Consider the following 26,928-nt stretch of genomic DNA (forward strand, 5'->3'; position numbering starts at 1 on the left):
TTTAATGAGCTACCATTACCATGTGTTACCACATTTCTAATACATTTAGAAGGGCTCATGTTGACTAGGAAGTCTACGTTTTAACACATGTTCTCTTGTCAAAATTCAGTCTAGACTTCTCCCATCCGCACCACGCCTATCCTAGATCTTCATTTTTAGAATGCAGCAGCTAATGTGGTTTCTACTTTAATTGTACTTTAAGGCTTAGATTCACATAGATATTTTTAAAGCCCTAGAATCCAGAAAGAAACCCAAATGACTATGTTCTACAGAACAAAATCTAAAATAAGGCCATGGCAGAGACACTGTTTTCTGATACTAATAGTACAAAACCCAGCATTTCAAAACTGGGGGCAACTGATTCATATATTAAAATAATTGGAAACAAGTCCAAAACTTGTTAATTTTCTAGAAAGCCATTTCAGACTATCATTGTTCTTTTCCCAAATTACTGGCATGAACTATCGTGGTCTACATAGGCAATTTAATTTACCGAGAGAAAACATTATACAAAGACAGGCAAGACAACAGAACGAGAAAAAATGTGTAATTAGGGTGTTGTCATGTTTAGGTAAAGGTTCGAATGATGCAGGTAGCAGACAGTTTGTATAGACTAGAAACTTGCATCTCTAATTAACACCTATTCTCTAATTATTGAGATAGACTAAGACCAGACTAAGATGAGGAGAGCCTGCTATTCTGTGATTTTTTTAGCAGTAAAATTGTAAGAACAAAGAAGTGCATATTATCTGCATATTTCTGAACAACATTTTTAGAGGATCTTGCCAATAGGCGTGATATAAAAGCCTGTGGTCTGTCAACGTAACAATTCAAAACCTTATTTGCCTGACCTTGTATTACACACAGTTCTGTACCAAACCTACAGGATCTCTTCGCTGTGATGCAACATAAACAGCTATGTTATGTATGAGGAAGTGGCTGCTTATTTACTGACTCAGCAGAAAGAAGGAGAGGGAGGAAAGAAACAGGGGAGGAAATAAATGTACTCTTAACAGGAGATAGCTATGCTCTTTGGTGACACGTATAGGGCTATTTCTTGCTGTTTTAACAACCAAAATCTCTCAGGAAACCCAATGAGTGTTAACACTAGAGGAAATTTAGGCAGCATCCAGACAAACGCTGAATTAGTCCTGTATTTTAAATTAAGGCATGCAAAATAATTTGCAAGTTCCTCTGTCATGCAAGCCTAGTTACCTGGCTGTGGAAAAGCAGCATTTGAGACCTCCATCTTAACACCATACAACTATCCTGACTGTCTCACCATTGGAAGATAATTTATTTTAATTTTGATGTAATACTTGAAGCTAATTTATCATATAGCCACACAAACACACACACACAAAGTATCAGTTAGAGAAGTAACCTTTGACTTATTTGTACAGAAAAATTATTTGAATCTTACATTTCAGAAGATAAGGAGAGAAAAAAAAAGTTTTGCTTTATCTACCAAGTTTTACTACTGTTTTTTCCCCTTTGTTAGCCCTTAGGAATGTCTCTACAATAATCTCCATTTTCATAGATCATGAATGAAAAAGAGACTTTATGATCATTCAATTTGACACTGAATTAATTCAGTATTTTGGTGATAATCTTTACTTTACAGCTTAATTTTACCCAGGGAAATAGCTTTCAAATTTATATAAATATAACTTTGTCCATAAATTTATAATATTATTGTGCTTTAGCAGTAATGACACACAGATACATTAATATTAAAACTCCACCTTAAATTATCTAGACCAAAACAGAAATACCACTGAATCAGAGTATCTATTCATGACATAGGATGACTTTATAAGTAAAGTTACTGCATTTAGTATTTTTCAAAAATTGCTTTCATTGTATTGAAAAACTTTAAATTTCAAATTATTTATTATGTCTTCTTGTTCATATATTTAAGGTCTTCATAATAAAATGCAAGAACAATTTTACATTATGGCCCCAGCAAAGACTAAAATCTCCTTCTTCTGTCCTTCATCAACACACAAATTAAATAAGCCCCACTAAAAGAGTTTAGCTATTATATATATTTGTCAAAGGCTTACCATGTAAAAGTAAGATAGACAGCAGCAGATTGTCCAAAAGACTGAACCAGTTTTCACCGACTTCACCTTTAAAAATAACCAAATATTTATGAATAATAAACAAATACTAGATACTATTACAAAATTTCATTCCAAAACAGCTGTCATGAGGACTTCTATAGTACATAACAGATTATATTTGTATCATTCCAAACTGATGTCTGTAAAACCAAGCCACAAGTGCAATTCATTGACAGACAGGACAGCTTACACCTCTTTCTCTAGATAATGCAGCCAGGATGCAATGCCACTGTCTACTTTGTGACCCAAAACTGAAGGGTAGCTGCAGCGCTTCTGTTCTACTTTCTCTGAGACATCTGACTACATTATAATTGTGAGTGTAGAGCATCCATGGCTTCCATTGTCTGGCATCAGACCCAACTCTGCAATTATAAAGAGCCATTCTGTAATTCTGAAAATCTCACTTAAGGTTAGTGAAAACATCCAGATGTTACTAAAGGTCTATAGAGATCCATGAACTGGACAAGGAGTATGCTTTTTTTCCAAAAATGATAATGGTGACTGTGGTGAGGGAAAAAAGGAATGAAAAATCCTAAAAGGTTAACTACATGTATAAAACATATCTGATTCACACAATTCTACAAGAGTTTATGTAAACATTATTGCCATATGCAGTCTAGTTAAATACCAGTTCCGTAAGAACAGGAACTGCTATTATGTCTTAGCTATTAAAAAGTAACTTGTTAAAAAAGTAAGTTGATGCTACTGTTATCAGTAACAGTATACCTTTACAGATGCAGTTTAAGCCCAAATTAAAAAAAAAAAAAATCAAACAAAAATCATTAGAGGACCTTTCTTCAGAATCTGCACTTAATTATCACCTGTAGCTAAATAATGAAAAATTTATATTTTTTTCTATTGCATTCCTTCTAACAATACCCCAACTCTGAAATACTCCAAAGCTAAGAAGACTTGCATGTATTTACTTCTGAAGACTCGAACTTTTGACAAACCATGGGAAAAGCTGTAATGACTGCATACATACTACCCACGGAGACACTCAGTATGGAAAGTACATATGCTAAAGGAAGGCACAAGGAACAGTGTCCATGCCGAATTAACCATATAGCTGCTCTGTGCTATTTCCAAAATAGATACAGCAGTCCAGAAATACTCCGTTTTGTCTAAACCCCTTCCTTCATACAGCACTGCATGACAGATGCAGTTCTACATGCAGGTTAAGGAATGACAGACAACCTGCACGACCATGTAGGCTAATTCAAAAGCATTAGACTATTACACATTTTTAAGCATGCAAACACTATGAATATCTCGCTCTGTGTACAGCTTTAGGCATGTATGTTGGATGCCTAAGTCACAGTCCAGACATACAGTCAATAGCTTCTCCAGATGACAATTCAAAGGAGTTAATATTGAGAGTCTACTGCTTTTTACCAGCTAAATACGGATGCTGAAGGTTCATGCTCACATAATACCAATATGACCAAACTGAAAAACGAAAGCAGCCCTACTGTTTGCTTTAAACTTATAGATTCATTGCTATTACCGTTACTACAGGACACACATACTTCAGTTGAACGGCCCTTTTACATAATAAATAAACTGAAGAGTGTTATTATGGAGTGGTTCAGGCCACGTGACTTCTCAGTACTCGCCTGATCCACGGCCAAGGGGAAGAGAGATGAGAGGGAACAAAATGAGAATTCAATGGATGCTAAGAAAAATCAGTCATTTGGTTGGAGGAGGAACCAAAAACCTTTCCAAAGCAAAAGACTCATCGATTACTTACCCATAAATAGTATGTGAACTGCAGTGCAAAAATAGCTATGCCTTCATTGTCAAACGATCCTGCTACTGATCGAGATATGTAACCTGGAACTATGGCAATAAAACAGGCAGCTAAAAGCCCTGCTCCCTGGTTCCACAGTTCTCTGGTGAGCAGGAAAGTAGAAATAGCTGTAAGGCCGCTAAAAACTGGTGCTAGGAACACACATACGTCTCTTATATGGACTGTCACATTAAGCATATTTAAAATCCAATGTATAAGGCCTGCTGTCACCATCAGTCCTGGGTATACCTAAAGGGGAAAAGGGGGGAAAAAAACATACTATATTACCGCAGAAAATGATCATGGTAAGTTTACTTGCATATGATTTGCAATGAAATACAATCATTTCTTAAGCTGATACAAGCAATGACTAAGTAAAGCTAATGGAATTATTTTAACGTTACTTTAATTATATTTTGACAACACTGCTGAATACCAGAGGTCCTTTAAATTTTACCCAAATGCTAACAATTACATATAATCCATTTTCTAAATGAATAAGCAGCACATAGATAATATCCTATCTTGCCTGACATTTATCACATAATGAGAATTTGTAGTTAAGGTATGGAATCAGAAGCTAAAGTTTGCAAGAGAATTTCAAGCCAGCTAACAGCTTTAAGGAAAAAAAAAAAAGAAAGAACCCAAACAACAAGAAACCATACAACATTCCCTAGCCACATTCAATTTTCACCTTAATATACCATGCTGTTCATTTATTTCTTGTTATGCATGGAGAAAGAAAATACACATTGAGTTTTTTAAGTAGAAAAGCTGACTGACTGACAGTTGAGCATTATATATTTGCAAGCTATCCGTAGACACCTTGGAGGATTAAAATAAAGCCCTATAATACTGAGTTAAGATGTCCTCCAGGAAAGAGTCGTATAGATACAAATCTATTGAGCCTATCATAGAATATTGGAAACCATTGAAATATTCTTAATAGGAATTGTACCCTTCCACATTTATCAACATTAGAAAAATCAATACCTAGTAGGAAACTTAATATGGACTTCAACTGCCTTAGTTTCTTTTGAAAGCTAAGAACAGCTTTGTGCTAAATTAAATTAACAGATGATAAGATGTTCTTCTGCATATATCCTGGAGACCTGGTTTTCAAGACAAACTATTAAAACATAATATACCACGTGACTTACAAAATAAAGCATACAATCAAAATTTTAATTTAAATTTCTAAGCCTTTTTACGTTATATAAGACGTAAAAAAAACAGAAGTGTGCCATAAGCATCTCAAAAATACTAAAACGAATGGTGATCTAATTGTTACAAAAAGCTCTGTAAATGAATTTAAACGGTATGTCCTATAATTAAAAAGTTTTAATGCACGGTCAAAATTAGATGTGGCTGTGTTACTAAAGCCACTCTACTACTGAACTCTTTGTATTGTGATTTGGTATTTTTTCTTATACCTTTCCTGTTTTATAACTTGCATTGACACCAATCATAGACACTCCTGATGCTTCATACGTGACTCCTGCTTAGTTTCACAAGGTCTTTTTTTCAGTGAAATCCTAACATTTTCAATAATCAGACGTCTAGCACTTACCATGTACCACTGGCTTAGAGTTTGTGTCTTAAGAGAGATAGAGAACTGTTTTTCAATTTAAATTTTCCTTTTTAAGTACCGCTGTGCAATGTTTTCCCCCAACATGAAAATCAGAATTACAGGAGTCATAAAATCCCTGTTTATTATTATCAGAAATTCAGGTGTAAGAAGGTAAAACCCAGTTTCTTGTTCATAGTATGTTGTTGGATAGAACTAATGCATGTTGACTTACTGTCTCAGTTATTACAGCTAAAAATTAAAAACATAGTTATTCCCTTGGCAGCAAGTTGACAATTAAAAGTATATTCCATTAAGATCCTCCTTTTATTGATGTCAAAGTTGTACTTAAAGTTCAACAAAATTATTACAAAGTCATCTTTAAGTTATTACAATACTTACAGTTCCACCTACTATTCTTCCCAGTGGGTACCATGCTCTTTCATCAAACCAATTTAAAAATTCATAAAACCCATGGGATGCAAGATGATGTGTTGATCTATAGTTAAACCTAGAAAGAAAGAGAAGAAAATTGGGGGAGGGAATAAAAATCAAGAACCTGAAGTCCTCTTTCTTCTAAGATCTAGAAAGTAATTAAACTAACATCTCATTTACTGTACAACATTCCTTTAAATCTATAGAGTTTTAAGACAAATTACCAAGCTCTCTCAGTTATTAACCACCGTATTTTCTTCATTTCTACAGCCAGTGCATGTACACAGGTAAAATACCACAGCCTTCATTTTGATAAACATTAAGAAATTTTCTATGACTCTGAGACACACCTCTGTCATTTTCTGCATTCTCTTCTAAAACTGGTACTGTGTTAACCAATGATTGACACATCCAGAATACCACTTAAGCAGAATTAAGACCATGGAAGAATTAAGGCAAGACTTCTGAGACAGGATAGCTACCCAGTACATCTGCTGCTGCTCTGTTTCATGTAATGTTGAAAGGCGAGTAATATAATAATCTGGAATGGAGGCAACCTATTTGTTTAAACAATTATGAATCTAACGGCCCCTGCACAATCCCTTCTTTCAATCAAGAAGGATCTATATAACACAGAATCTCTGTAGATGAAGTTTCACCTCCAGTTGGTACACGTTCTCTGCTGCAGGAAGTTCCTTGCCTAATGAAAGCCTTTCCACGTATACCTTCACACCACCCATAAAACATTAAAAAGCATACACAGATTGCTATCAATTCAATAAACGTCCGATTTTCTGGCAAATAATTAATTCTTCCAAGTTTCTCAAACTTCAGATAGCAGAACTTCACAACTATTACAAAATACATTCATTCTGCAAATGAAATCAAGACTGCTGTGAGTGGGCGTTACCCAGAACTGCAACCTGCATGTGAGTATTTAAAAGCCAAACCAACAAGTTTATTGACAATAACGCTGTACAGTTTTGAGGAAAACAAACAAAACCAACATAAACAAACAAACCAAGCCCAACCGCCAGGCCAACATTAGGCTTCAAAAAGCCTGGGTAAATGCCACTTCTAAAGCAAGCAACTTCCATCAACCCAACCATCCTAATAGATATTCCTATGGGTATTCAAGCTAAAAATACATAATTTGCTAGTTAAAGAAGCATTAAAGATTATTTCTTTTGTTAAGTACAAGTCAGGTGACAAGATGGAATACTGTAACAGGCAACAGGATAGATGGGCAAGCCACCAGGCAAGACTTCTAATTACAGTCAGCATTCAAGGTTAGAGAAGCTTACATGTATTTGTCCTTTTGTCTAAAGTATCCATTTATTCCAGTAACACGCATCACTTTAACACCAAATTAAAATGTACATTCAGCTCTTTTGTATAACTAGGCTCCCCAAAATATCACCGGTTTACTTTAAATTAATTCATTTCACCAGAATAAAGCTGATGTCACTCAAGGCATCAAGTCCCATCAAGCTCCTACTTGTTTAATCAGCAGAACAAGCCTTATATCGGAACTACAACCACAAGCAGGTTATGAGCAGACTTTGTCTACACAGCAAAAGAACCAAAAGAATTGAAATTCAAGTCCAGGTGTCGGCAAACCTGAGTGCTTCACTCATTGAACTGTCACGGCATCAGTCAAGTGACAAAAAAATGCTGTATTTTCAGGAAAACTCTCCTGCATGGTAAATACGCAGTTATACTGGATATATTAACTGATAAAACTGTGGACCTTCAGCAGTAATTAGCTGTGTAAGAATATTCACATAAACAACAGTCATTTTGACCTAGAAATCTGTTTATCAAACAGCAATGTGACATTTGCTTCTTCTAAGCCTGCAACTATTCCCATTTGACTGGATTTCTAAATATTAATTAATTCTTCAGTTCTGAACTGTCAAGTGCAATATGATTTATGAAATGCTGTACCTGTAAAATTAGCCCTTATCTTAGTGTAGCAAGGTTTGTTGTTAATTTGTTTGGTGCCAAGTGCCTGCAGCACCGTGCGAGACCAAGCAGGAGCTGTACAGACCACAAGATGCACGCACTCCAGTGATGGACCTGACCTAAAACGCAGCCACCTCTGCTATCCTAGGACACTAAAAAGGGAGCGAGAAAGGTAACGTTTACTAACATGGATTACCGTCAATTTTTTAAGTCATGACTCAAACTCACACAGGCTAAACGTTTACTTTTATAACATTGAAAGATCAGTTAAATGAAATAGGCAAGAGTAATATTGACATTCTCCTCATGTTTCAAACTAGTACAGCTTTGTAACTGACTTCAGAGGGATGCGAACAACTGTCTTGTGCTTTGGCAGCATCCCATTAAGTCTTTAATAAGAATGAATTACTGCTCAAAATTGAAACGCAACATAACAGCATTTCTACCTTTATCACTTAAAATGGAAGAATTTAATCTTCCCTCCAAATACTTTTTTTTTGGTCAGAAAAGAATCTATTAAACCCCTCCTTTAGAAAAGTGATTGATTCTTTTGCCATAAATTTAAAGCATACAGAGACAGCTGGGACTGTCTTTATAGCAGAAATGATTAGAATTAATATGGGTTGGTTAATTTTTCACTGTGGGAAGACCTCTAGGTAGACCAAGAAGTGCCCTTCTGACCACAGAAACCTAAATAAAAAAAGTATTTGGAAGCTTAACTACAGTACCTCACTTTGACTTCAGAGAAAAAGTGTTCACTTCCCCTCCCAGCAGGTAACCTGCTACCAAAAATAAATAAATATGCTTGCAAACACATGCATAGGTAAGGAGAAACCCGCTGAGTAACGCTGCACGAGGGCCAGCTTCAGGCACTGACAAAGCAGTAGCAATGGGCAGCATACAGACAACTGGCACGTGATGCCAGTACTATGCTTGATAGTACTTAGCCACTTCCAAGAAGGCTACTCCTACATGGACAAGTCTGAACCCTGTAAAACCCTTTCCCTGATGGCTAGGAGAAGAGAGACAACAGCAGCACGCACTGCAGTCATCATACAACACTCTCACTGTCTTGGTACTTGTTACAAGAAATGGGGATAGAGACACTGAGGGCTTTCATCCAACCCGCTCCCTGGCTGGCTAAAAAATAGCCAAGGAGACACCAGAACTGGAGGAGGGTGCTGGTTACGGTGACTGAACAGGATGTGGTACTGTGAGACAGGACCAGGCTGAAGGAAAGGAGGATTTCTGCCCTCCCTCCCTCCCTCAGCCATCTGATCTCGAGGCATGGAAACTGTTCACCCATCTCCCAAGGCTCTCCCTCCTCCCTTTAAGCCAAGTCAATGTGAGCCAGACCTGAGAAGGATGAAAAACGAAATTATGTGAAGCGTGTGCCTAATTAAGAACTTAGCTTCTCATCCAGAGCCTGAGATGAATATTCACATTCTCAGCCCACGACGTGAAAAAGATGCATGCTCGCTAACAGTCAGTGAAGAAGAGCTCTCGTGGACCTGACTGGCTGAACACCAGCATGTGCTGACTTTTCTTCTTTTAGCTGACATTCCAGGAGGAAAATGATGCTCTGCTCTGCTGTTCTCTTTGCCTCTTTCTGTCAGGTATGGAGTTTGAATTGCCTCCTCCTCCTCCTCCAAGCTCAATTTTGAAGGAATCATCAAGCAATCCTCTTTGTACGTGTCAGAATTGGAAGTCCCAATCACCAAATTAGCCTGGTATTCTAGTTTGAACCTTTTGGGGGATGTGAAGAATCACAAAGAAGTGATCACAAAGATGCTCTATGCATGCTACTATTAATTTTGCAGCACTACTGGAGATATCTATGTTACAGCAGGTTCAGTAGACAACTGAAGATGAGTCAATAAAGATACAGTTCTCATTTTCAAAGCATATTTTAGTTTCAGCTTACAACAGAGCACAGGCAGCAACAGCAAAATAACTGAGCAAAGGCAGCTTCTCTTTTAGTGGCAACATTAATTTGGAAACTTAACTAGGCAACTTGCAAAATAAAGCCTCTGGGGTTTTCGGTTATATGTTATGTACTGCTAATACCAAATCCTAACTATCTGTTCATGCTCGGGTTTAATTTTTATTCCACCCTGTGAACTGCTTTTTTGATGATACAAAGTAATGCTGGAAGATGATTAGTTAGTGCTATTCGCAGCCATTACTTGCTATATCCAGGAGCTATGGAACTCTGCAGCACTTCGCAGCAACAATTACTGCTATATTTGTAAGGAGAAATCTCGGGCTTTGACATTCCTAAGTTTAGTGCTTCCTTGACAAAAGTACTATTTAAGGTGAATATTCAAATCAAGTTCAGCTTATTCAGAAAGTACGAACACGTAGGAAGCGAGCACATGTAGTGCAGCACTGCAGTCACTTCATCCAGAGCTTAGCAACATTTAAGGCAAATTACACCGATGGCGGTGAAATGAAGTTGACCCTTCCATTACACCAGAGGCCGAGACCAGTGTTGCTTCTTGTGGGATTGCTGCTGACTGCCTAAATACTGCTGGTTGCGTGCTACTACTGCCCCATCATCTAAACTTTTTATCTGGCATTTACAGCCATCTGAGAATATCAAATCTCCTTACCAGCAGAGTCTGTTGAATATTTTCTAAGCCTGCGTTTATAAAGGCTTCTGTGCACTAAAGTCCTCATCTGCAGATGCACAAAATTTTCACATCTGCAAATTGAGAAAGATGACATGATAGAAACCAACTGTGAACGTTACAAGCTATCTGAACAATCCTAGGAGTCAGATTTTAATGCAAATGTAGAATCAATTCTGCAATACAGCATCTAATTAGAGACAGCAAGTCTAGATTCTTGGAAAAGATTGTCGCAGATTGACTCCAAATCTGACATATTCTTTGCATCCAAAGGAAGAATTTATTCAGTGCAATATTTTTATGGAAAATCTAATGAGAAAGTTCAGTAACTTCCACTGAAATGAAGAAACACACACACAGTGTTCCATATCAAGTTTTAAAACACCTGCTTGCCTCCATATTATACTAGGAGCACATCATGATGGAAATCTTATTGTGAAGTCTTTAGCTACAAATTGGAAATTATCACAAGTTTTGCATTTTTTTTTTTTTAAATGGAAGTACAGTGTCATACGAATCACATAATAAATTCAATTCACTATAGCAGTGTTATTTCTCATCTCAAAAATACTTATTTGTGTTCAGTTTATAATCCTAGAAGAGTATATATGTCCTTTTAAGCCAGTTTCAAGGTCAGAAGTTTGCACCAGCAATACCTATAGGCCAACACTCTTATGCTAGGTGAGGAGCCTTGCCTACTGCCAAAACCAAGGTGTCGCAGACATCGCATTGAGCATGAAGGAACTGAGATGTACACATGCAAGAATCAGTGGGATGGTGGCTGGTCTTCAGTTCACCTGTGCCGAGGCTGACAAAATTCTGCAAAATGTAAGAGCAACCAAGGCAGCTTTATTTCAGAGGCAACTCATGTTCCTTTCTTTGCAACTCAGAGCTGATGTCAGCTGAATGGTTTTATTAGGTCTTAAATCTAATACAAACATAAGATACACTACATGAATTGCCCCCAGTTAGAACATTTATATATAATCAAGTATTTATGTGATTACAAATCTTTTCTTCTGGTATTTCTTTTTTTGCACTCCTACCAGAGTTTTGTTATCACTTTGCATGCTCAGCTGGAGTTTCTGCACCTCGCTGGAAAACAAACACCCAGAAGTCATGAACACATTAACTCTAGCCAGTCTGTCACTGGAGACATGGTACATGCTCACACAGCTCTTACTGAAGTTGATTGAAAATGCTAATTATTAAGTCAAGCCTGCCAGAAAGTAAAAATAACAGCTTTGACTGAAGTAGAGTTTAAAATTGTCCTAATTCTAGCTGTGTTAGGGGGGTTAAATATGGGAAATACGGACTTTTTGGGATTTTTTTAGTTGTTTTATCTTTAAAGATAGGGATGCGTGATTTCTCCTTGTATTCTGAGATAAGCCCCAACTAATATCAAGTATTTGGTGAAAGCTCTCAAGAGTGTCCTACATTTAGAGACCCAAGTGATCTTTATAGCTTCTGTTGCAAGCAGGGCCGTCTGAAAAGAGAAATACACGTCCTGCAAACTGTCTCCCACAAGTCTCACATTTGATCTACTGATGTAATAAAATGGCAAGATGAAGACAAGTTCCGCAGTGGTATGACCACCTAACTTCAGAAAAGATGGACATTCGGAGTTGGAGGAAGATGTATTTTTTCTTTTCCTCTTCCTGGAATTGCGCTGAGCAACTGAACTCTCCCTGTTTGTAACACCAGTAGAATAGTCTCTGATGGGGAAGAACAGCAAACAGCCTAGGCAGAAACAAAGCTGGATGGCACAACCCAAAGGGTAGCTGATATTGTTCAGGTGCAACATTCAACCACGCTTAACATAAACCCTGAAAAACACCAGAATGTGTACAGAATAACCATTAAAAATAGCCATTCGCAATATCAGAACATCCCTAATGCGTTTAAGAAAGATTACAGCATTCCTGCTGCCACTTCTTGGCATGGTATTTTGACCGCCTGCAATAACATGTCACGCTTAGCGGACGCTAACATCAGGAATTGCATGCTGCCAGTAGCTTAATGATATGAAATGCTACAGCGAGCATACACTCTTAACTTCTTTAGAGAGCCCAGGGCATCTTCAATATTTTTGCTAAATAGCTGCAAGCTTTCTAAAGCATTCCATGACCACTCCTTATACTTTTCACACAATCTAGTACATCTGAAGCCACGGCATGCTTCCCATCATCACTGTAGTAGGCGTATATCTGCCTACGGTTTCAGACACTTCCTCTGATGCCTAAAAAGCTTTTTCATGACCTTTTTTCTGTCTTGTGTTTGAACTATTCCATGTCTCAAGGCAGATTATGAAGCAGAGAGTTAGTTTTATCAATAGTAAAAGTCATACTTTGCTAGTGAAGTCTGCCTTTCATAACATTTTAGACCGAACAAGAAAGTGATGATTCCATTTTTATTTCAACAGTCAAAATTCCCAAAAGGTTACAATGATGGTTTAAGCAGAATCATTCAGCATTATTGCAGGGCAAATTTGAATGCTCATTTTCTTCTCTACTAGACAAGTAGAGAAGAAACTACTGGACATCACTGCAGATACTACACTGTGTCTGGCATCAATACTGATGGCGATGCTGGTTCTATATCTTTTGATAGCATCAGCTTCTTCAGAGGCATCACTTCTCTGCCCAGTACAATACTAGTTACCACAAACTGGAAAGGCACTGGTGTTGTGTCTATTTTTTTCTGAGTGGTGTCAGGCTGCTCTGCATTTCATTAGCCTTGCATCAAGCAACTCTGAAGGCTGTGCGTCAAATTCAAGAACATGTTTCTTCCAGATGAAGCAGACTCATGCTGTACTTGCTGTTAATGTGATGAAGGCTGCTCAACTTCAGGAGCTTCCATATTAAGGGCTGGTACATGAAGAGCTGGGTGGCAGAAAGGAAACCAAAACAGAATTAACTGAATAATAACATTTTGAGAAGTAAAGATTTTTTTCCTTGAGGAATGTGACACTAGAAATCACTGGGCTGAGCAAGAGTGCTTCCAAGGAAGCAACTGGGAACAGAGGATGGCTCCCAAAGCAGGCTTCATGGTTTTCAACTCCAGAACAAACAGGTACTTTGACACCTAAACAGTGATAGTAGACTCTTTTTGAGCTGAACTAAAACCGCTATCCTGTAGCGAGATCTAATAGCTACTCAGAAAAGAATACTAATTTGTTAGAGTTTGAAACGTAGAGTAAAATAAAGGACATGTCTTATTCACTGTGGGTACTTTAAGTACCTTTTAACAGTTCTGAAGTATCCATTACAGTCCTCATCTGTATTAAAGATGTAATAAAGTCACCTAGACACAACAATGTGGCAGCAACTACGGAGGTACTAGCTGCACCGAACTGCGGTGGGACCGATTTCAAAATCGCTTCCCATTAAGTGAAGTTAGTGAAAATAGAAAGTGAAAGGTAGCGACTGCCAGTCTGGACCCAAGGTGACCTGGCAGACCCTTCCTAGGCTGCAAAATACAAAAAGCAAATGGGGTTCTTAGAAAGGCTGTGCCTCCAAGGTTACTTGGACTGCCTTGTAGCAATACAAAGAGCAGGTCCAGCTGGAGTCAGGCTTTAGATATCAAATCGCTTGGTACAGCTTATGCCAGTACACTTTTTTTTTTTTGTCAGCTCACAAAACGAAATAATCTAAAGTGTTGTGATTGCATGTCAGCAGCTTAGCTCAGTTTGCAAGTTAACATAAGGTAGTGTTTCATCCAATATTTTATTCCTTCAATATTTGCTCTTTAGTACATCTCTAATACACTCACTATTCTTCCTTCTGCAGCTCTCAGTTATCTGAGCTCCCTGACTGCTTCTTTCGGTGTCTTTTCTGGTTGTAGATTCTGCTTAGCTCAAGAAGCTGGACCTTTCAGAGTGCACCTGCTCAGCTCCATCTGGTGCGATACCGACTCACTCTTTACTACAATGATGCTGCAATAATAAAAATTAATGTTTCAGAGTGGATAATACGAAACGTCATCAGAGCAGAACCAGACGGTCCACATGACTTGTTCAATTTCTGTCCAGTGACTGAGGTCAGGGTAAGAGACCTGATTTTGTTTAGCTCTATGCATGTCTGCTCAAATGCTGCTTAACACTTCAGTGACCTGATGCTAGCAGACATAAATATTGCATTCTCTGTATCATAGACAGATAAAGCTGTCTGCAGGACAAACCCAGGATTTGGAGAAAGCTAGAAATAAATTTAATTGTGCCCTAACCGAACAAAGCTGAAAAGAAAAAGGCATGAATAACCCAAACTGCAAATGAGCAAGGAAGGAAAAGTAGATGATGAGACACAATTTTGGGATGCCTTGTACTGGATTACACACACACACACGTTAACTGTGGCAGTTTATCCTTCAGCTGAGCTTTGCTAGTTAAAAGGAGTGCAAAAGTGCTCCTAATCTGCTTTAGTGCCTAAATCAGGTAACTAGCTTGAATCACTGCTGAAAATCATACCGCTCTAAAGATTATTTAAATTTTCACCTGATTTTTCTCTGAAGCAGCTTAGGAGCACTCAGTCTATTAACACAGGCCAGCAGAAGGGACAGCAGCCTCTAGCTGAGGGCAGAGGCAGTTCCAGCTGTTTGTCCGGTGACTGACTACAAATTCTCACACTGAAGGAAATCAGTGTGGGAACAGGAGGTCACCAATACGACAAGAAAAGGCCAGGAAAACAATGGAATGCGATCTTCATCCTTCCCTGCAATACATAGACAGGAATTTACCTTTCAAACTGTAGTTTGCATTCTTGGTCCACTTTCAGTGCCTGATTTATTGTCAGAAATAAGTATGGCAAGCAGAAATTAAAGCTGTTCCTCCTTACGTTTACTTTATATCTTTCATACAAGTCTAAATCAAAGGAAAAACACAAGGTTTTACTGAATTTAATTCAACATGTTAAGAGTTACACCTAATGGTTACCACTGTTTCTCTAAAACTATGCACGAGAATCACAAAAGTATAATAACAAAACGTGATTTGCTTTTTATTAGGTATCCTCACAGAAACACTACAGATAAGTGCACTGCAGTGACTACAGCGCTCAGCAGTTAGGAGTATTTATAAGTAATATTACATTCCTGCCACGTACAACATGAAATTAAAGTTACATGTTTGCTTTCTCATTACATGATGGATTTCTAGTATTGCTCGGTCTTACTATATTATAGCTATCAACTTACTTCACTGTGCTCCTCTGTCATTTTAGATATCTAGTAAAATCCAATTTGTATTTAAAAGTAACCTAAATGCTGCTTTTTAAAACAAAAAACGGGGGTGGAGCAATAGTTTTAAATGAGATAAGCTCACTCTTACACAGATATTCTTTGAAGCTGTGATGCCTCTGTCACAAGTGCTGTTACAGAAATAGTCCCAGACTACACCCACCATTCTGTGTCCATGAGCACATCCTTTCCAAAACACATCACCCCCTTGACCAGCTGGCTACATCGGTGTGTTAGTTGGTAGTTAGATCCCTTCTGGCTTGCATTAATGAACAGTAAAAGGGATGAGTTTAATTTTGAATGCAATTTTATTAAATGACAAGTCCCAACTTCAGGTGCGATGCTTCTCCCTTCTCCCCCAGGGCCACATAAAATGGGGTAAGGTAAAACAAACACCTGGCTGCACAACAGGAACAGAGTAAGGGGGATATTAAAGCAAGAGGATCAGTCACCGCTCAGGCAGGGAAGAAAAGAGGTGTATGACAGGGGATATGTGAGAGTTGTTGGAAAGGACCTAGCAGAAGCTCTCAAGGGATAGTTCTGAGGTCACATAATCCTAAATCTTCTCTCTTCATTCTCCAGGGATGAATTAAACTGGCTTGTTCAGGACCTTCCACGCTTCAGTCCCCACCAGGCAGGACACCCTCTCAACTCTCTCCCCACAAATGCGCCTTTAAATTAGAAGGCTAGAGTTAGCCTTGCTGATTCAGAAGAGGGATTTAGACCCAGATGTCCAACGTGCCATATACCAATTTAAGTAATGATAATCTTATTTCTGAAAGAACATTTGAACAGCTACAGCACAGCCAAAGAGCTTTAGCAGGAACTATTGAAGTGTTCACCCGCTGAATAATTAAAACAGCTCGTTGGCGGATACTCATGGATACTTGAGACCAAATCAAGGTGCAAAATAAGGTGATGGAGCAGCCCACTGCCACTGGAAAAGGGGAGCTCCCCTTTTTTGCATCCAGCCACGTACCCTGACACCTGCACTTATCAGACTTCTGGGAGTGCTTCAATTTAATAACACGTTAGAAAACTTTTTCAGGAGATGTCCAACAGATGATGGGAACGTTGGGAGCCTGACTTGATTAGATGCAAATAGGGCCAATTTGTTCCAGTAAAGACACGCCTAACAACACCTTGCCATACTGTAGGGATCCAGAGTCAGCCCAGAAGACGCTGTGCTCCCTTCCCATCAGTGGAATTAGCTCCCTGGAAGTTCTTGATGGAATCTTTGGAATCACCGTGCACAGGCTCCCCAGGACACAAATGGTGTCCACAGGTACTCCAGCACAGATACCGAGATAGAGGACAAAATTGCTTAACACCCTGGGTAAAAGCACCACTGGACTAACATTTAAGGCTGTTCTGTGGCTTTCTGTTCCTGCAGATAACCCTGGAAGAAGACAGCAGAGAGCACTGTAAGGAGCACACCACCACAGTGTAAAGACGGGATGCGCATAGGTGAGACTGTGCTGAAGTTACTACAGCGTGACAGGAACATAAAGAAAATGAACCCTGAAATTGACTTACTACAGCAAAAGCTAGAAAATACAATTCAGCGATGCAAGAGTTACAAGCATGAGGTAACTTGAAACAAAACACATCACCAGAGCTTTTCCAAGCAAAAATCAGGCTTTACTTTGGGAGGATGGGAGAGCCTTAGTAAAGAAGCAGTGCATTACAAAATTAAAGCAGTGCCAGTTCCGTGGCTCCTGAAGACAGCAGAAAAAAAATTTACATTTGTCATTACCAGCAGTAAAATGACACTGACCTGAGATATCACAAATTAAATATTTGCAACAGTCTTAATTTAGTCTCTTCAGTGTCAAAATCCATTTTCTAAATGGCAAATGAAATATTAACATTGTTACAGAGTAAAATAAATTGTGAGAGATATAAAACAGCTTTTCAAATATTACTTCAGACATCTGACGTTGGAGAAATCATCGTAGTCACCAGGATCAGATAAACCAGCCACAGCACAGCAGCATTGCACAACTTTTTGGGAAACTCGAACGCTGCATTGGCTTTAATGATTCTTATTCTTCAGTAAAGCAAGCCAAAGAGATGCCCATTTGCTTCCACTGTTAACATCAATATAATGCCAAAGCTCCAATTTGGTTTCGCTGACCTTCTAAATTGCAACTTTAAGGCATTTTATCTAGTGCCAAAGAAAGAATTACAGGCATTTTAAAGGCCTTTAATAGCCGAATGATAAACTTTAAGTATTTCAACCCTGAAGATGAAACTGTCTTTTCCAAGATACACATCTGAAACAATATTTACAAATTCTAAGTTATTCAACTGAACTTCCTAATGCTGCTTGGGATAAATTTAGAATAGGAAGGAAGCACGTTCAAGATACAGACTAAAATAAGAGCTGGAGCAGAAGACATAAAGAAAGGTGTTTAGGACAAGTAGGCTTGTTTTGTTCTGCGTCAAGAAAATGCATTCTGCTTTTCGCAGGCAAGTATTCTTGCCAAAAATGTGGTCCTCCTGATCACCTGCATCATCAAACAGGTGCTTTGCACACCCTAGATTTCCTTCAAACACCCCTCTCTACAGGGAAGACAGGACTAAAAAGCAAGCAAGCAACCAAAACAAAAAACCCAACACGCTCTTCAAAGCTAAACAAGAAGTAGGCTACAATGTACAGAAAAACAGAAATAAGCAGACTGAAAAAAAGAAAGCAAAGAACTCACAAAAATGTAGGCTGCCCAGATGTGTTACAACAGTTATAAATGACATAAGGACACGCTGTTTTTCCTTCCCTCAAAATCCTTTTCCCACTCAAACAGGGTAGGCAATGCCCACGAATAGTAGAGGCACAGTGAGCCATCATTTCTAAGTAAGTGTAAATACTACTATATAAAACCACAATTCCATAAGAGCACCACCAAAAATCTACAAACAAACTCCCATGCTCAACTGCAGTGTTGTTTCCCAAGGTTTTTGTTTGTTTTACATGAGGAAACTTTTGCAAAGGTGTATTGCAATTCTATCTCCATGGATTATCAGCTCAACACAACTCTGACATGCCCTTTAACTAACAAAGTAATTTAAGCTGTGCAAATAAACTGCTGTAGAAAGCAGCACGATGAATGTTGTAACACCCAGAAATAATTCTCATTACAATCCACGTATCGCAGTAATTTATCTCAGACGGGCTCTTTAACACATGACACTGGACATGAGTCCCCCACAGCGTACAGATATTTTAAATGCCATTTCCCGTTCTTAGCAGCTCTCATGCACAAGCACACAGTTTATTCCTTGTTTAAAATAGCCCATTTCTCTTTCTAAAGCACGGCGATATTGCCTCACTTAATAGCAAGAACTTGGAAGTGTAGGAAGACTTTAATTCTCCGTATGCCAAAGGAGCTTTCACCCAGGGAAAGCAGCAGCAAGTCAAGATATCCAAACAAAATAGATCAGCTTCTATGTCAGTGACCTTAAATTCGTTCCTTGGGCTGCTTCAGCTTCTGTAAGGTGTGGTGTAATACCAGGGCCCATTTCATTGTACCTCTCAAGCCCAGACCGACCAGCTGCTGACACGAAGGATACCCCAGCTGGATTGCCACCAACAGCTCAGGTGAAGATCAGAAGCTCAGCTACAGGGCCAGAACCAAAGCCAATCTGCTGGACATACCACAAAACTTACTGCAGTTGGAAAGCACAGGAAGACCACGGCAACAGTCCTCCTGCTGCTTCCTTGTCCTAAGTTCACTTTGCTCCCCGAGCAAGCGATAAGTCCAATGGCTAGAACAAGTTTTGCTAAAGGAGTTTACAGTAATAAAAAAAATCTGCACATGCCCTGCTCCAGAGCGCTCTGCGGGCTCCACAAGCAGCAGCAGCTTTATCAACTCCGCTAAGTAGAAAGAAGCCCTCGGGACTGGCTCCAAATGTCACTACAAATGTACCTCACAGGGCTTGCATGAACAGAATTTTCAAAAATTAAGGAGGAAACTTTCTGCAGCACAGGCACAGCCAGACAGTAAATGGGAAAGAATCAGACTTAATCAGGAGAGAGCCCTATGGAATAGCACAAACACCCCCTAAATCCAGACTCCCCCCAGCCCATTTTTAAGCTATCAGTACCTATAGGATTTTCAATTTGCCTGCAAGCTTTACTGCCTAAAACTCCCCCCGTTCCCACCCCAAATCCAACACGAGACAGATTTAAAACATGAGAATTGGGATTACAGGTTGCCATAATCAGAGCCTATTAGGGAGAATTGTGATAGGAAACAAAAGGTAACCTTTATAAACCACCCTGACCCTATGTAATGGCATCCCATTTCTGTTTAAAAAACAGCACACATTAAGCTGCTCGCAAAATGGGGTATCTGCCAAGAAAAGCCCATTCAAGGATTTTCATCGTAGCGTTCCCTCAGTAACACCTGACTAGCTAGAGCATTCCTTGAAGACTGTTTTTTAAAAAAAAAATAATAAAAAAATCAAGGCATTAAAAGCTAAACTTGTCAGTTCAGTTCACCCCAGCCTACAGAAACCATTCTGATATATTTTCCTTTTCAGGTTTTGTTCCTCTCTCCACAAATCAATAAATGGGTCAGCGTTTTGCAAGCACCATTTACCCTCCTGTGTTTTCCAGGAGGTGGCTGTCAGGACAGTCCCCGTGCACAACCATATCCCACACAGGTTTTATGACCACTGTCCCTCCTACCCTCTTCCCCATCACTGCAACCACGTGAGGTTTGCACCCCAATTGAAGGTTGGGCTAGTGAGGAAAGAAACAACACCAATTAACAGTAAAAGGGGTAGAAAACAACTGTAGAGGTGGAACCGTTTTGATTCTCACATGATTGATAGCGACTTGCTGAGGCTACAAGGGGAACTGCTTTTTGGCTGCATTGGTCTTACCCTGATGAAATTCGAGGTCTCCCCTCTCACAACGTCTCTGCTACACCTGCAGCTTTGCCCTATGTTCTTTTGCCAGGCTGCCCTCCTTCCATGAAATTTCTAATATTTACCACTTTCTGCAATTTCCTAAGCAGCAAAAAAAGTCTGGTGCAATCAATTTTCCTTCTTCTTGACTTCACACCATATCAACTTGCCAGAAAAGCTCACTCAGCTTCAAAACCACACTCTCCAAGTACCTAAGCATGGGAAGGATGCTCACATCCCTGGACATACAGGACTTCCAAGCTTACAATCTAGAAAGCATCACAAGTCAAAGACGTGCCTGTGCCAAGAGAATTTTCAAATATATTCCTATAAAGTGGAAATAAATAGAATATTTCTCATTTCACAGAATCAAAAAGCTTGTGAACGAAGAAGCTCTAGTATGTTTTCAACGCAAATCTCCTGATATTTGCCAACATCTCAAAATCAATCCAAAGTGATTACATTCAAACCAGATGGAAACAAATGTTTTCCCAAGGTCTGGGAGTTGTCAAAGATCATCAACAAAAGGAGGTGGTCGGGAAGAGAATGTTTGAGTGGGAAATGTTTCCTAAACAGATCCGCTTTCATGCGCCCACCTTCAGCAAGGTTATGCGAGGGGCTGAGAGCCTCCAGGAAGATGGAGTTGGAGGTGACACTGCCTGCCAGCACCAAGGAGCAACACAGTTATTGTGCAACCTGCTGTTTGCTCAGCAAGAAGAGTGCCTAGCAGGTAAGCAGTGGCAAGATGAACTATCCAGGTGGGCCACATCCACCTATAGCCTGCAGATTGAGCGCTGGTAATTGAGATCAACCATTTACAAACACCGTCTCGTCCTCCTGACTTGATTTCCTTCCCCTTACTAACATCAGCTTAAGGTACTCACTTGCTGCTACTTACCCTTCATCACTCCAGTTGCTCCACGCTCTTGATGTGCTGTTTTTACATGTATGCACATTTCTAGCCTATCACTCAATCTGATTTCATCCTATAAAACCAGCTGCTGTTTACTTTCTCTCCTAACATTCACATTCTTCTTCAGAAATAAACTCAAGTGCAACATAAAAATTGATCGTGGGCAGGTTCAGAGAGCTGCAATGTTACAGTATTTTGACAATGTACCTCATTGAATCAACTCACCGAGTGCTTGAGAGCAAGCACAAAGGAAAAAGCAGGACTGCACAGTGGGTGACAGGAGAACTCCTACTCCAAGAGACAACCATCAGATCCTCTAACTACAACACAAACCTACAGCCTTACTCTCTCCCAATGAAATCAATACATTTGCACAACCTCCACTGTTCGATCAATTCCAAACACTCCTCACGTTCGCTTGAGTCACACTCTGGATTTTAATGAAGCTTTCATATCTTCTTTAAAGGCGTTAATTTAAGTTGCCATTAATGAAAAAAAAAGTTCCTAACAGCCCAAGAATCCATCTAGCAAACAGGACTTGAGCCAAGCAAAACCTTTTTGGCTGTGCTCAAGGTAGAATACTCATCTCCCTCACCCTGCCCACCCCTGAAGCGTGAGCGATCACACCGGCCTTCGCTTTAAGTCTGCCAGTTCATGGCCAGTCCCCAGAGTCCACTAACGGCAGATGACGGTATCAGTGACAAGAAAGATTGCTATCTTATTTCCACACCACACTTCCCACTAGCACAGCATTACCTCGGTGAGGTACGACGAAGAACAGCCATCCTGATGACAGCTAAGAAGCAGGCAGTTCGAACAGATCGATGGTGCCAGGCTGGATGAGGCAAAGACGCGCACGAGGTCGCTGTGATGCTGTCTGGCACCAGAACTGGCAGGACCGTGGGCCATGACACTCCTGTTAGCAGCAGGCAGGCAAACTGAGCTGCCACCACCAGGCTGGGGCTGCGTACCGCATGTGGAAACGGGTACGGATGGGGCCTCACACACAGCCACAAGAGTTTCTGCACTCCAGCAGAAGCCAGCTCTTTCGCTCCTAAGGTAAGCACAGTTTTTGAGATGTGCTGTTTAGTAAGCTGCTCAAATTCTCTGGGAAAGACAGAAGTTGGACTTGATGTCATGGGATATGATAAATGATTCAGATGCACTTCTTACACGTGACAACGGTAAGCACTGCGCACGCCAAGAGAATGAGTGCCACTGTTTTGATAGCGCTCACTGCAGACTGCACCAAAGGTCGGAGCCGCTTTAGTCAGCGACGATGCCAGCGTGTGACGGGAGGTGAGTGCCTTGGCGGATTCGCCCACCTCACCTGTACACCAAAACACACTGCACAGGCTGTTATGTGCAGGTATGATACGAGCGGCCACACAGACAGCACAGCAGCACGCTGAGCTGTGCTTTTAGACACAAACCAGCACATAAGAAGCACAGCAGTCCCTGCTCAGCTATTCCGTAATTTTGGGTGCGTTGGCTGGGCAGCCGTGCTGCCACTTCAGGAGCATCCGAAAGAAGGAAAGGCGCAGCGGGACAGCTGAGATCAGCACGCTGCTGTACTTCCCCTGGAACAACTTTCACTCTGCACTTGCAGGTGCATGGCACAGAAATCCAGCTCTTGGTTCACCCAGCAGGTGAACCAAACTTCAGGGATGAACCCTGCCCATCCCGATATACCACGGAACAACTTGCCAATTTTCAGGTTCTTGGCCTGATAACAAAACCCCGAAGTTAAATGCTGAATGCTTTGTCAATGGCCAAGCGCAGCTTAAAGTCAGTGCTGCCTGCCTCCATGCATCAGCCCCCTGACCCAGGAGCTGCCAAAACTCACGCACGTCTTTCAAAGTCTCTGAACCGCCTCAACCGTGGGAAGTAAACAAAACGTGGGAAATAAAGCGGCCGTACTATATGAAAAAGGTATTCAGCGTGAAAGAAAGCAGCAATCCTAGCAATGACAAACGGGTCGCAAGTTTATAAGGCAGTATGCTGACAAGTTTATAAGGCAGCCTGGTGACAACAAAATACCAGCTTGTTTTTTCCTCGCACAGGCACTGTATTGTAATGGAGATCAAAAGCAAAAGCTGCCCTCTCTCTACTGCACTGGACTGTTTGGACTACATTTAGGTCATTTCTGGAAGAAATCCCAACAGGAGAAATTCTCAGTAACTAATTTTACAAAACAAAATCCCCCATTCCTCTCCAATAAAAAACTTACCCTACCATCAGAAATGCAATTCCAAAGGGATGCTAGAAAAAACAGAGCAATTGATTTAATTAACCTGCTGGTAACCCAAAGCAAATCTCCCTCTTTCCACCCCACATGTCCTATGTTTCTTATGCCCACATCAGAAAACGGAATTGCTCAGTAAATGATAAAACATTCAACGCCTTAGAGGCCACAGTATTTTTCCATTCAAAAGATTAACAGTTTTGCTTAATGCTCCTCATTTTATCAAATATACCTCAGCTTTCTCTCCTCACAAAGCAAATACTAGATAATAGATGGCCTATGCCCTATACAGGCTTCACAGAAAAAGCTAAAGTAACAGAGAAAAACGTGGAATTGTTTCACCAGCAAAGCCTGTGGCTGCTGTCCTAAAGGAAAGAGAAAGCAGTTTACCTGCACGAGCTGCTAAAGAAGTAGTTAAAAAATAAAATAGGGCACTGCTTCTAATCTCTTTCCGTAAGCTCCTTTCCCACATCAGATTCAGATTTGCAAGACCCTTATAACTGTGAAAAAACGCTCATTTCTAGCCACTCAGTGGTATTTAGGCACATCACTGTTTTTTCCTTCTTTCCACCAATACTGCTGCTGCAATAGAGAACACTTTTTTTTTTTTGCCTTAGTTTCTACCATTTTAGGTTCTCTTTCCTACTAATTAACTTAAGTGCATTTGCCTCCACCATTTCTGGCATGCAGCAACATGACACTGGCATGGTTCTTGACATTTCAACGGCTTCCCCCAGACCTGCAGTAAAAACAATGACTTTTGTCAACTTCATCTATCCTCTCCTTAGCAGAGCTCCATGCAGCAGCAGCACCGGCAGCGACGCCTTCTGCGTGCGTGCTGAGGAAGATGACTCTGCATCGACTTACACGTTATTAAAACCAGGAGGGCTATCTTTACAGCCGCGAGCAGGACTCTGAACTTAACCCTCGCTGCGTGCTTTCTGTGTCCTTCAGCGCTTTAAGAGCGAAAGCTACCGAATGCTGCACGAGCTCCATTCATCTGGAAACGAGCCTTGAGTATAAAACTCGGATGAAGTTGTACGAAGCTGTAATCTGTAAAACAGAAGTTTCTTCCATGGAAAGGGAAAGGGTTTTTTTGCTTCAATTTAGATCTGGAGAACTTGAGAACTGCTCCACGGGCTGCGAGGCTGGGGTTGCATCCTGGCTGCGGATGCATTCAGCCACACTCCCCGTTGGTAACTTCATTACTTGGAGTTCGCCTTCCTTCCCTGCACACTCGCCTAAAAACCACGCCAATCGCCAATTCGGCGATGTGCTGATTTCTCCCTCACACCGCCGAGTGCGACGCTTCAAAAACAAAGCGCTGCCTTGTTCGCCGCCCCCCGCTCTGCCAGCGGGCTCACACGCCAGAGGGGTGCTCCCGAAACCCTCCACAGCTTCACGCTGAGGGCGAACTTTGGGGGTAAAACCCAGAAATTTGGTCAGAAAAACGAGCGGGGAAGGCAGCGGGCGCCCCCCCCCCCTCACTCCCTCAGAGCCGCCCCTCACGGCCCCGGCCCCTGAGGCGCCCCCGGGCCGCGGCGGGTCCCTCACGGCCCCATCCCGGGGGGGGGTAAAGGGGGTAAAGGGGGCACTGAGGGGGGCAGGGGGCGCCCGCCCCGTCCCGCCCGCGGCTCACCAGGGGTCGAACTCGTGGATGATGCTCTCGAAGCGGATGACGGCGAAGAGCCGGGAGCTGAAGCCGGCCAGCCAGGCCAGGAAGAGGACGGTGAAGGAGAGCAGCGACTGCCAGCCCGCCGGCTGCGACAGGCCCCCCGACAGCCCCCCCCCTCCTCCTCCTCCTCCTGTTCCACCACCTCCTCCTCCTCCTCCTCCTCCTGCGGCCGCCGCGGGGGGCGGGGAGCCGCCGGGCCCCCGGCCGTGGAGCGGCGGCGGCAGGGAGTTGGCGGCGGGCTTGTGCCTGCCGCTGTCGGCGGCCGAGTGCTCCGCCATGTTGCGCCCGCCGCTCCCTCGCAGCCTCCCCGCCCGGCGCGTGTGCGGGGGGGAGGAGGAGGAGAAAGGAAAAGAGGAGGCGGAGGGGAGGGGAAGGGAAGGGGCGGGAGGAGGGAGGGGCGCTCGCAGCCCCCGGGCGAGGGATGGGGGAGATGGAGGCGGGGAAAGGCGGAGCCCCCCCTGCTCCGCTCCGCCCCCGCCCGCCGCCCGCCGCCGTTTGACATTGCCGCCCTCCGCGCGGGGCGGGGCGATACGAGGGGGCGGGGCTACGCGCAAGGGGCGGGGCCACCGCGGGCCAATCGCCGCCGCCGGCCTGGCTGCGTGACGGCCTGTGGCAGAGCGACAGGTATTTAAAAGGGGCGGGGCGAGGCCGGGCGGCCAATCAGGGGGGAAAGGGGTCGGGGGTGACTGACGGCTCTTTGGTCCAATAGGAGAGAGGGAGGCGGGAGGGTCACGCGGCACCGCCTAGGAGCTGCACCCCCGCCTAGCGGCCGCCGGGGCGGGCGCCGCGGTGGCTGCCGGGAGTCGTAGTCCGCGGGGCGGGGGCGTGGCCCCAACGGCCCCAACGGCCCCGCCGGCAGGGGGAGCCCTGAGGCGCCGCGGGTGCCCCGCGCCATTTTGGGCGCTCAGCCCGGGCACGGCTCAGGCAAAGTGCCGCACGGTTATAAAGTACAAATTGCCATATCTGGCTCTTAAAAACATATGTGGCATATGTGTAGGTTTTCTTTATTAGCATTATGTGTTTAATACACTATTCTTGCCCGTTCTTGTTTAACACATCAATAACACCTCCAAGAGAAATTCAGTCAGGCACCTGCCCCTTCTCCCGTGTCACCTCTGAGGGCTTTCTAACGAGCTGCCCAACTGGCGTTTCACCTGAAAGATTTCATTTTTTTTTAATTGGCTCACGAACAAAGAGCAAAAGTGTCTAGAAATGGGGAACTCTCAGATGTTTGCTAAAATGATTTAACGACAGGCTCAGCACTGGCCTCTCTGCGGTGTTTCCATTGGTGCAGTTGGGTCCTGCCTTGTGGTAAGGGCAATTCATGCTTAAATCTGGCAGGAGAGGAGCTGCTTTAACCCGCGGTGTACGTACAATACATTTATTTTCTCTTCCCCCACACCCAAGACCATCTCTTTAGATATTCAGGAGCCAAAGTGG

General features: G+C 41.9%; 1 protein-coding gene and 2 long non-coding RNA genes across 3 annotated transcripts in view; 1 reads left to right on the plus strand and 2 right to left on the minus strand.

The window, feature by feature from the left end:
- STT3B (STT3 oligosaccharyltransferase complex catalytic subunit B) overlaps positions 1 to 25,838 on the minus strand; it is a 48,108-nt gene extending 22,270 nt beyond the window's left edge. The window contains exons 1-4 of the mRNA XM_038173602.2: positions 25,453 to 25,838; positions 5,885 to 5,993; positions 3,877 to 4,164; positions 2,067 to 2,132 (exon numbers count right to left, since the gene is read on the minus strand). Coding sequence (XP_038029530.1) covers positions 2,067 to 2,132; positions 3,877 to 4,164; positions 5,885 to 5,993; positions 25,453 to 25,766 — 777 coding nt within the window. The 5' untranslated portion in view covers positions 25,767 to 25,838. The remainder of the gene's footprint in view (positions 1 to 2,066; positions 2,133 to 3,876; positions 4,165 to 5,884; positions 5,994 to 25,452) is intronic.
- Positions 7,924 to 17,622, plus strand: LOC140001576 (uncharacterized). Its single transcript, XR_011806923.1, has 3 exons — positions 7,924 to 8,054; positions 14,356 to 14,556; positions 16,327 to 17,622. It is a non-coding gene; the product is annotated as an uncharacterized lncRNA (long non-coding RNA).
- On the minus strand, positions 12,404 to 15,372 carry LOC113842696 (uncharacterized). Its single transcript, XR_011806922.1, has 3 exons — positions 15,247 to 15,372; positions 14,284 to 14,446; positions 12,404 to 13,394 (listed from the first exon to the last, which is right to left on the minus strand). It is a non-coding gene; the product is annotated as an uncharacterized lncRNA (long non-coding RNA).
- Positions 25,839 to 26,928: the final 1,090 nt, after the last annotated feature.

The sequence above is a fragment of the Anas platyrhynchos genome, chromosome 2 (genome assembly GCF_047663525.1).
Source record: "Anas platyrhynchos isolate ZD024472 breed Pekin duck chromosome 2, IASCAAS_PekinDuck_T2T, whole genome shotgun sequence".
Classification (NCBI taxonomy): Eukaryota; Metazoa; Chordata; class Aves; order Anseriformes; family Anatidae; genus Anas; species Anas platyrhynchos.